General features: G+C 39.7%; 1 protein-coding gene across 1 annotated transcript in view; it reads right to left on the reverse strand.

Annotated features, from left to right (window-relative positions):
* The window catches only part of UTP6 (UTP6, small subunit (SSU) processome component, homolog (yeast)), an 11,754-nt gene extending 11,537 nt beyond the window's left edge, over nt 1–217 (reverse strand). Inside the window, exon 1 of the mRNA XM_009880242.1 lies at nt 39–217. Within this exon, the coding sequence (XP_009878544.1) occupies nt 39–217 (179 nt within the window). The remainder of the gene's footprint in view (nt 1–38) is intronic.
* Nucleotides 218–11,376: the final 11,159 nt, after the last annotated feature.

The raw sequence follows: 11,376 nt of genomic DNA on the forward strand, positions 1-11,376 counted from the left end.
AAGCCAGCGAGCGCGGGCGTCCCGGTGAGCGCTCGAACCGGGAACCGGCTCCAAATACAACGGCTTTGGGGCGGGAGGAGTCCTGCGGGTAAAGCGATCTCGAGGGCAGGCGGAGAGATGGGCCTGAACAGTTCGGGCGCCCTCGATCCGCTGGGTGCTCCGGCGGGGCCTCTCCGCGGGGTGCGGGGACGTTGGTCCAGAGCCGCGACAAGGACATCGCTTTCTGGTGGGATTCCTCATGGGATAAATGGCCCTTCCCCTCTCACAGAGCACTTTTCTTCTGAGAAAATTAACAATAAAACGCAAGTGATGGTAAATTTCTGTTTCTTACATGAGGGAAGTCCCAGGAAATAAAAAAAAAATGGCGGTGGGAGAGAATTTTTTTGAGAGAGTTGCTTTAAATATGCATTATCCGCAGCAGTATCTTCTGCTCATGCTTTGAGCTGTCACCACCATCTGGTAAGAGCTGGACCCACGCCTCCCAGCCTGCTCTGCCCTGTTGCGACCATTCCTCCCTCCCGGAGGAGGAGGCAGGAGCTGTTTCTCTGGAGGAGCACAGGGTCAGAGGCAGTGCCCTAGGGGCAAGAGGACTTCAGGAACAGCATTTTTCATATACAATAGCAAAGAAAAAGCTGTGGGTTATCTTTCCTTTTTATTATAGTAGAATAATTTTAAAAGTGTTGCCAAGTACAGAGCGAGAACCGCAGCAGTTGACTTCGGCTAAAAGCACACATAAGACAAAACTCTTCACAAGAACTGTCAAGAACAGTGGTCGTTTTTTTCACCTGCTGTGACTTGGATTTGTGGTGGTTTTTCTAAATATTGGGCACCAATTAAAAAAGCCAAACAAATTCTCAGTGGGAGAGGTTTAGCAACTTTGACAGGAAACAGTGACACCGTTTTCCAAGAAGTGATCAAACAGAAAAGGTACCAGGAAACGGAGAGGCACCATCCAGCCACAAGACCAAGAATTACATACTGAGTTCCGAGCATGGTGGCTGCCACAGCTCTGAATCGTGGCTGCCTCACACCAAGGGACCGCTTCTCTACCTCGCAAGGAGAACAGCAGCTCCTGCTGTAGGCTGTCCACCCCGGAGGCTCCCATGTCCTACACCAAACCACCATGAGCTGTGGCATTGTGTATCACAGCGGTATCAATTCACCTTCGTATACTCACAAGTCACAACAGAATTGGCAAAATCCAGCAGCTGCCTCAGAGCAGCTGAGCCATTCCTGCCGTGGAAGGAGGAACTTCCCACAGTACGGACGGCTGGCGGGGACATCAGCACAGCCACCCCAGCGCCACCCATTCCCACTTGCAAGAAAAGCCTTCAATCTCTCAGGAACTAGAGTTCCGTGAGGTCACTGCCCATTCAGTTCAGCTTTCAGTAAAGCAGCACAACAGGTAATCCTTCTCAATGTGGTGGTGTAAGAATATTATTCATGATCATCAGTAACACTTATTAATTATATTGGGTTTTTTGAGATGCACCAGCTCAAACTGATTGTCATGTAAGTCCATAGACTTTACTAAAATAGTATTTAAGGAGGACAACACTGGGCATAAAAAGTAGCATTAGCATACTGAATTGCTAAGCAAGAATGTGATTAGAATGACTACACTTGATTGTATAACTTCATTTATTTTTATATTTCTGCATCTGATTGCATGACGTTATACTACAAAAGCATTCTGTATTTAGAGCTTACCTGTCATGATGCACTTAGATCTCAACATGTAAATGAGAACACCACATGCAGTGTAGGAGTTCAAAGCTTAAAAGGTAGATATCAGTCATTACCTGGAAACCTCTGAGAAATTCTATTTCTATCTTCTTGCTCTCCTTGTTCTTTAAACACTATGCTCTTCTTTGGCTGAAAAACAGCAGTAACTGCAAAAAAGAGAATCAAACAACAGAGTCTTCTCCTGAAACTTTATGATTGATCATTCTATCAGTCTGAAAAGACTGTATTGTGATCAACTTACAGTGTTCCGCCACCTGCAGTCAGTTAGGAACTTTGAAACTCAAAACCCACCACCAAACAATCCATGCGTGCTTTAATGGAGATGATAGAGAAGTGTGTGTACCCTAAGGGACAACAGCAACCTCCACCTTGAATTGTGCCTCCAGGAGAATTCACTCATAGGCAGGTATCTACCAACAGGTCTTGCACACACGTGAGAGTTACTCACATACTGTCCACATATGGATAACAATGTGTGTCCAACAATGCCTCTAAGGGCATTAAATCCCTTGTTAGCACTTGTCAAAGCACCACAATATCATCTGATAGAAGCATATAGGCATAGAACAAACCACTCTGCAGGACCCATCACTGTGGGACTCAATGGAAGAATGGTGTGCACCAAAACAATAGACTCCCCAAGTTTCTAGTTTAGGGGCCTAGTATTTCCCACTCAAACACACACACACAGAATGAGTAATGATAAGATTTAAAATACTGAACTTGTTGATGACCTCAGAGGATTATGTACAAATAAAATAGATCACAAACCCATTGAAAGCATTTTCTGTTCCCTCAGATATCCCTCCCTTCCTGTAAATGGAAAAAGTAAAAAAAAAAAAAAAAAAAAGCCTTTCCTTTCTTCCCCAAGCAAAACAATCCTGAGAACAATTAACATAACGGACTGTCAAAAGTGTTCAAACCAAAGTGACAAATGCAGTGAGTGGCAGGCAAGCTCAGCCCGACCCACCAGAACACTGCATGCTGGATTTGTCATGCAAATCAAAATGGAACCTGACATGCTCTTTGTTCATTTTCCTTTCAAAAAATCTACTTTAAATGCCTCCCATGTGCCTTGTTTTGGAAGCTGACATTCCAAATGCATCAGTGCAAATTAAGGGAGGGATCCATTACCAATAAAGACGTTGTGATACAGAGAATTTCAACAAATCTTATTGGGAAGACGGGAGAGACAACTGCTGCAGCTTGCACCTGTAGGGTCACTCAATTTGCTGCTGCTGCTGCTTTTATGAAGTCTCTTTAGAAAAATTCCATCAGTAGGTCCCTGCAAAAGAAGTTCTGGCAAGCTGTCACAGCTTAATATTTCTAGATCATAGTCTGCAAGCAATGGATATACTGTGAATTAGGAATAATAACAGTGGTTTTGCTTTAAGTCTTATCTATATTAAAATGCATAATGGTTAGTGTGCATAAGGCAAATATTTAAATTATAAATTAATTTAGATGTATCTAATTTTGCTATTTTACTACCTGAGTGCATAAACAATTACAGCTTTTTAGAAGATGCCACCAGATGTACAGTATTTTACAGTTAACTTATACTAGATGAAAATGCCTTTTAAACAATGAGAGTGGTGTTCTGATCTCTTGAAAATATTTAGGAAACTCCTACTAACTTCAACTGAGCCAGCGGTTCATCCTTAGGGACACATTTTTAAAAATCCATCAAAGCATTTACTGAGAATGTGGGGCTTTGGTTAAAAAATATATGAACACATCTGTTAATAAAGCAGCTTAGAATTTACTCCCAAAAATAGACTAACCCAAACTTTGGACTATATTAACTTCCCTAGTTTTGTAATTAAAATAATTTACATGATGATTTGGTTTCACCTCCACCAAAACCAGCAGTCAATCTGCATAAACAGTGGTTTCATCACTGCAGTTCCACTCAGAGCCTCCAAAACTTTATATTTAACACTATGCAATCGATCAGTTGGACTGGTCCATACCTACTTTCACACTGTTACATGTACCTGTATTAACACAAATGTTATTTTTCCCATTCTGATAGACCAATGCTTGTCTTTGTCAATGTGTTGCCTTACTCTTGCAGCTTGTTGGCCCTTAACCCAGCAGCATTAGATCTGAATGCTTCCTAGAATGTCATTCACTCACTTATCTCTTCTTCAACTGTTATTGGTCAAAGAAATAAACATTTTCATTCAATGCCTTAACAGAACTATTATCTGACAATTTACTCTTACATATAGTCTCTTAAAAAATGTGAAAACTTTACTTTCTTCTCTGCATTGGCTCTGAACTTGAGTGTTTATGAATGAGATTTTTCCCCCTACTTATTTTGAGGCATTCTGTTTCTTCTCAGTTGTCCCAAGATCTGAACATCTATACACAGAGAATTTTCAGTGAAGGGGAACGATGCCTCTGGAATTGTTTCCTTGCCAGTTCACATCTGGTACTCAGTACAAGATCCATCTGTTTATTCGGGGTCTCCAGGGGCTTGTACAGTAGTGGCTATAAGTATGGCTTTTAATTTGATTTTGTCATTTGGCTGGTTAGTAAATAGTTGACAGTCTGTCTAAATGCAGCAGGGCAGTTATAACTAGTCAGTCATCATATTCTAGTTGTCAATTCATAATCCAGTGGAATGCCAGTCACATTTCAACAACTTAAAACTGTATCAGTCATCTCCTACATACTCCCAAATTGTCAACACCATGAAATGTATTCCTTAATTACCTTTAATTTAATATTATTTCTTGCATGTACATTTGTACTTAAAATTGTTGCCAGAGCTCTGTGGAGCAGAGTCGTGCTAATCATAATTTACCTCACTAACCTGTCTAAGTTCAACAAGCAGGTGAAATTGTGGCATGGCTTTGGGTCACCTAGCTATATCAGAAGTAACAAGGCAGGTAAAAATAGAACTTCTCAGAGCAAAGCCTCGTATCTTTTAAACATAAAAATATCAGTACCATCATCAATTAAACTGGCATGCCAAAGAACACAGATTATGCCACATTTAGACTTATTTCTCCTTCCAAAAAGTGGGATTAGGATTGATCATGATTTGCCTCCTGCTGATTCTCACCTCTTTCTGTGGAGATGTGTTTAGCGTGGTAAAAGTACTGTGACCACAGTCATGGCAACAACCAGTAAAACTACTTCTGGAGTATGGATTATTCAGATTATCGTGTGCAGAATCATATATCATAAGCAGCATTCCGAAAACAAGATAAAGTCTTGTAAAAGCCTTCTGAAGCAACCTCTAGCATATAAAACCACAGATAACATGTTAACTTTTGTATGAAACACTTAGATAAGCTCTCCCATGTGTGAATTTTGTATACCTGTGCTAACTGGAAAACACTGGGAAAACAGTTTCTGCCCTGATCTTATCATTTAAGTAATTGCTGATGATAAAATTAAAATTTTTCATTTTATTAACCTGTACTTGGTTTAGCCACAAAAGAGAACTAATCCCTGTTAAAACATATCCTTAAAGCTGAAATTAATTTGTTAACTAGTTAATTTGAGGTTCCATTTTACTATCTATTGACCTGTTCTTTGATCCTCCTATATTTTTCTTTTCGATAGATTGAAGCTTTCATTCTTGTACTGTCAACAGACCTTTTGCTGAGAAACTTCTATTTGCATCTGTAACTGACTGACTTCTCACATCTTCCCAGAAGTTTCTCTTTGATCTCTGCATTTCTGAGTTTAATCATTAAGTTTACATCACAAGTTTTTCAGTTGCCATATCTTTCACAGTTTCCGGGGCTCAATTAAGAGAACACAATTCCGAAAGCTCACTTAGCGTTATTTTTTGATAGTTTTGCGGTAAGTACTACACATGCTGGATCTCTGAAATTGTAACATGAACGAACATGATTCCTATTCCATTTCCACGTATTAAGCATTTAAATGTCAAGATTTGGCATGGTTTTTTTCGTGTATTTCATTTGGAATCATACATTAAACATATTGTAGTGTGGGTGGGGTTTTTTTATTTATCATATACAAGAGGTCTACAGATTTTCTGTAAAAAAGGCAAGCAACTCTGGATTAAAATATTAACAGCATACCATTTTCTTTTCTGAAGCTCATGTTTAAAAAGGGGGCTTCATGACAAAAATCCACAGTTTCTCTGAGGACAAAAGGGAGAAGAACTTTTATACAGCTCACCTCAAGCACCTTCAATTTTTCAACAATTACAAATTTGATGAAGACATTCAAAATGAAGGGCACAGACCAATGAGTAAGCCAGATAAGGTCTGAGTGCTGTGTGAGCTCCACTGAGAATGACAGTACTTCTGCAGAGATCCCACGAGTCTTTTTCCTACTTATGGAGTCTTCAGTGATACATGGGATTTAGTCAGGTTTTAACAAAGATAACACTACCTTGTTTTCTTTCAGCAGACACTTCCTTTTGATTTTCATCCAATCATATATGAATAAAGATCTTGTTTTAGACTTTGTCTTTAAAACTAAGTGGATGTTATCCTGAACGTACTGGTTTTACATAGTAAACATTTTTTTTTAGTTCATTTTATGAGATGTATTTTTCTGTAATGAATGCTTTTACTGTTAGTACATTTCTGGGCTTACAGTTAAATCATCTTAAGCGCTCTCCTACCTTTCTAGAGCAAATTCATATATTGGGCCTAGGCATTCCATAATGCTTTTGAAACAATTCTGGTATTTTTAGTCCACTATCTAAACACTAAAGACAAGCACTACTGCCCAAAAGCCACCAAGTAAAAATAAATCATTAACTGAAAATCAGGAAATAAATTTCACTGTAGGAGAATCATGAAAAATACATTAAAACATCCAAGACTCCAAGAAACAACTTCTGAGCACACATTTCAAATAAGCAATAATGACTAATAATTATCACTTATTGTTCACCATCCGAATGCAGAAGATGGGTGGCTCAGTGGTGCAAAACATACTGTGCATTCACTTTTCATGCTCTACAATAACTCAAGACATGTAAGCAACCTGCTCGCTGAAAGCTGTGCATTATGGGTGCATTAAGATTCCCTGAGGGCCAAGTTCCTTGAGTACTGTGCTCCTGCAATACATTTGAACAGCTCTGTACAAAAGCAGTCCCCAGCCAAACACATGAATGAGAATCACAAGTGGCTGCTCTGTCAATCTTCCACACAAGCTGCATTCAGAGCTGTACATCAGAATACTGGGATTGCTATGTCAGATCTTAGCTCTTCCCTTTGCCATGCTTCAATAGTCGTTCCCTTACAGTAAAGTTTATTTCCTCTTGCCTTAGTTCCCTGCTTGTAAAAACAGGGCAGCACTAGATATTAACATGCAGAAAAGCAAACGGAAACTGAGAGCTACCACCCCAACGGCAATATGATCCTGCCATCCTAAATATACCCTGTACTCCACCTACCCGCTCTCATGCTGCTACCCAGAAAGCTGTAGCTACTCCCTTTCTCCAGTTGCAGTATTATGTAGCCTCTGTTTACAAGAGACTCGGAAAACACAAAGTGGGAGTTGACTTTTGCTTTCCAAGTAGGTAGGGAAGAGTAGCTTATCTAATCATTTCCATTGCCTATTACTGCTGATCAACATTGAATCAGGCTGAAAATAAAGAATATTAACAGAAGAAATAATTAATAACTATTGCAGATGAAATTAACTCAGCATCTAGTGAAGTTTATTCATGTAAGTGAAAAAAAGGGATGCCACTGAAATGGATCTGTATTTGGAATACAGTGATATCACTGTTGGACCCATACCTTCGCATCTATGCATGAAGTATTTTTATTTGTCTTGGTACTACAGCATTTGTGCATTCTCACTTCTCTCGGGGAAAACCTGAGTTTGGTGGGCTGGACAGAGAATGGGAAGGAGAACCTGGAAGCATGAGAAGAGAAGGAAGTAAAGCTTGGATGTAACCACAAAAGTGGAGCGTGTAAGGTCTCTTCCATGCTGGATGCCCTTGAATCCCACTGATTGTGCTCATTAGCTCGAGGCCAAAATAAAGAAATGCAGCTACCCAGAACACACGCTCTGGATTTGTTATTCTCAGCGACACCCTGAATAGCAAACTTCAGTTCCTTACCAATGTGAGATAATAGTGCTCCCTAATAAATACTGACACTGGCTTTCACGATGGCCTGAATCTGTAAGCAAGTTTTAAAAAAGATTGACCAAAAGTTTATATTCAGCTTGTAAGCACTACTCTTTTGTTCCAAAGTTATATTTAAAACTAAGTTCTCAGGAGATAAGCTAGATCTGTAGTATTATTTAATTAGTTGCTAACAATATATAGAGACAGACACATGTTTAAAGATTTGAGGAAAACAGTATAATTGTACTGACAGAACTTTCATTTAGACTGGGCTCCAAGTATACAAGTATTTATTTCTCCTTTAAAAAAGGATTTACTTTGTAAATATTCCTGTGCTGAGATATGGTAATTTGGAGGACCAGAAGCTGGAAAGTTAAGTAGCGTGGCTAAAGGGGTACTACAGGCAACCAAGAAAACCACGTAACTATGAAATGAAGAAAAAAATCATAGAGTGGTATAAAATATGCATGCACTTTTTCATATATATCTGAAGAGGTAAAAATTGCTGCAGTTTAGCCTTTCAAGATGACAGGAATGCTGGGTAATACAGGCTGCAAAAAGCCTTAGGAAAAAGATTTAAAAGTAGCAGATGCTTTCAATCTGCGGGAAACAAATCTGATCTTTTGGATATCAAATGCAAATCACTAACAGTACGTGAAAACAAGAATTGATTGGCCATCTCAAGACATAAAATCTGACATATCATAAAAGCACCCCTGCCAACTGCTTCTGCTTTCACTACCAGAAATTTGTTCCAACAGCAACCCTGGTTCACAAATGATGGTTTCATCCATTTATCATATTAAATATATTAAACTGCCTTTTTTGGCATTATGTTAGGATATCTTCTATGTTTACAGCAAAAAAGTACACTACTTGTCACCATCTTTTACTTTTTTCATTTTATGAGTTGATATCAATTTCAGTAAGGTACACTATATTTCACTGCTTGTCTTTTTTAAACTACTTTGTTAGAAAACACATATGCTCTGGCTTTGTAGATACCCTGTCATTTGCTAAATATGGCCAACTTCTTTCTGCTACCTGGTGTATATAAATACAAGAATATTTTTTTAATTATTTATTTTTTAATAAAAATGCATCTGTAAAATCTATAGGGCTCTATATTACCAGGCAGGTAAAGGGCACAACATTCTCATGCCACAGCTCATTTCTTCTGAAGAAACCATAATGATTTCCATCTTTCTAAAAAGGAATATTTTTTTTTTTGCTTCTAACTGTACCAGGTAAACAGAAGTTACTTGTTGTTTTATGCCCTGCACTCTTTCTAGCCATGCAAAATATGAAGCCCCAAATATGACATTTCAGACTTGTTGAGGCTCTTTCAGTATAACATATCTCAACAGTACTCTACACTCCTTAAGTACATACAAGCAGCCCAGGGCAGCAGATCTAAACAACTTTAAAAATGAAGAAGAAAACAGGCTCAAGCTATCGAAGCTTTACTATTTGGCAGCCAGTCCTATGCTTCCAGAGGGCTCACATGCACACATTTTGTGTTGGGCTGTGCTGTCCCACTCAAGGCTAGAGTCTCATCCTTAGTTCCGCTGTTCACAAGCAGATCCGACTCCAATGCCAGAGATTAATTGCCTAATTATCTTTCTTACTCCTGCTTGGAAAGCTGCCCTCTGGCTCCTCCTCCTGGTTTTGAAATTTAGAAGGATGAGCCACCAGAAGCAGTAAAGGCTTGTAAACAGTACGGAAGAAACAGGAGTAGATTTTAGGCAATAAACAACTTCCAAGGACAAAACTGCAGCTATACAACACTTAGGAGCCTTTCTCACACATACTGCAATATTTGTTGCCTTTTGTCACTTGGCACAGGGTATCGCTGACCTCAAGATCAACCTCTGATCACGTGAAGATGCTCTTTATGTGGTTCTACTTAGTCTATGATTTCAGAAGAGTGGCAAATACCCAATGCATTAGAAGATTCACCAGGAAGTCCCCTGGTGAAGCAGCTACAGTAAGGTCCTCAAACATTGATGTAAGTCATCAAATATTGCTGTCGCCAGTAAGTAGTAAAGATATATTCAGCAACAACAAATGAGTGGCTGTAGAGAAATTGAGTAGGAAATAGAAGATCAAGAAACTGGAATACTAAGCAGAGACAATTATGATAATCAGGATAAAATGTGTAACAGAGTATTTTAGAAACATCACTTTTTGTTTGAAGAATAGAATGTAGGTAAAATGGTGAAAGAGATGAATTTCTAAAAATGTATGAAAATTAAGGTTGAAATAAATTACAGAAAAGACTGCATGGAAAACATCAATGACTGATAAAAATGGAAGGAAAGAAAGAAGAGCAATTAAAAAAAGAAAGCATCAGGGAAGAAAAGATCTTTCCAAAACAAACATGAAAGGTAAATGGTGCAGCAGAAAAAGCAAAAAGAGGGGAGGCAATTGAAAAATAAAATGAAGATTTCAGGTATTAAATAAGAATAAATATTAAGGAACTGTAAAAAAAAAATTGGGGGGGAGGCAATAGTAGCCAATAAAGACTTATTTATCTGAATGTGTGTGGAATGTATATAGATAGATTTCCTTAAAACATAATAAGGTTAATAACAGACAATTGAGACATCGCATTAGAATCTCCCTCTGTTGCAAACGTAACGCACGTTTACAGCACGGCTGAGTTTGAGATAAGGTTTTCCTCTTAATATTTATCATTAAGTTCTTTTTCCTTAACACTAGGAATTAGAAGATAAACCGAGACAGTCTAGTGCCAGCATCACAGGTGTATCTGGTATCAAAATTCAAGGCTGTATTTCACACATAGACCAGTTTTGCCCTAACTTGTACTATTACTCTTGAAAAGTTTCGCAAAAGCAAATAGAACGGAATGGATGTCGAAGCCTTTTATGTATTGAGCTTGCCATGCCACCGATAAGGACTTAAGTAAAGCCAGTGCTGAATTTTCCCATTGCACAGTTGGACTCTATTACGCTTTATCAGGTACTTGAGGCGCTCTGGGAGCTTGCCCCGAGGGCCTGCTCCTGGACGGGTGCTGGGCCATATGCGACAGCTGTCAGGACTCTGGAGGCAGCCACAGTGGCACAACTTATTTCCCCGAGGACTCCGTGGGTCCTCATTAATCAAAGAAAGGCACGAATAAAACCAGAGAGAAACATTTTACCTCAGACCCCAAGTCTCCCTGCACCTACAGGTGATTTCTTGTGCCGTCCTCTGAGGAAACCTCACAGTTAATTAAGGTTAAAGCTACACGATACCAGCAGGAGCTTCGCGTCCGACCCAGTATAACCATTTTTACCACAGAACCGATACCGATTTATACCCAAGCTTCTATTTCGACTAATTTGGCTCTTTGAACGATCGAGCCCCAGCTCCTGCATGCAGCGGAGCAGCCCCTCAGCGGTCATCTTCCCTCAGGCGAGAGGGGGCCACCAGCTAACCTGTGCGGCCGCGGAGGCAGCGGGACGTACCGCGGGGCAGGGGCAGCCCGGAGCTGCGGGCAGAGCCGCGGAGGCGGGCGGGAGGGCCGGAGCCGGGAAGCGGCGAGG

This window comes from Charadrius vociferus, unplaced genomic scaffold (assembly GCF_000708025.1).
Source record: "Charadrius vociferus isolate BGI_N301 unplaced genomic scaffold, ASM70802v2 scaffold662, whole genome shotgun sequence".
NCBI lineage: Eukaryota > Metazoa > Chordata > Aves > Charadriiformes > Charadriidae > Charadrius > Charadrius vociferus.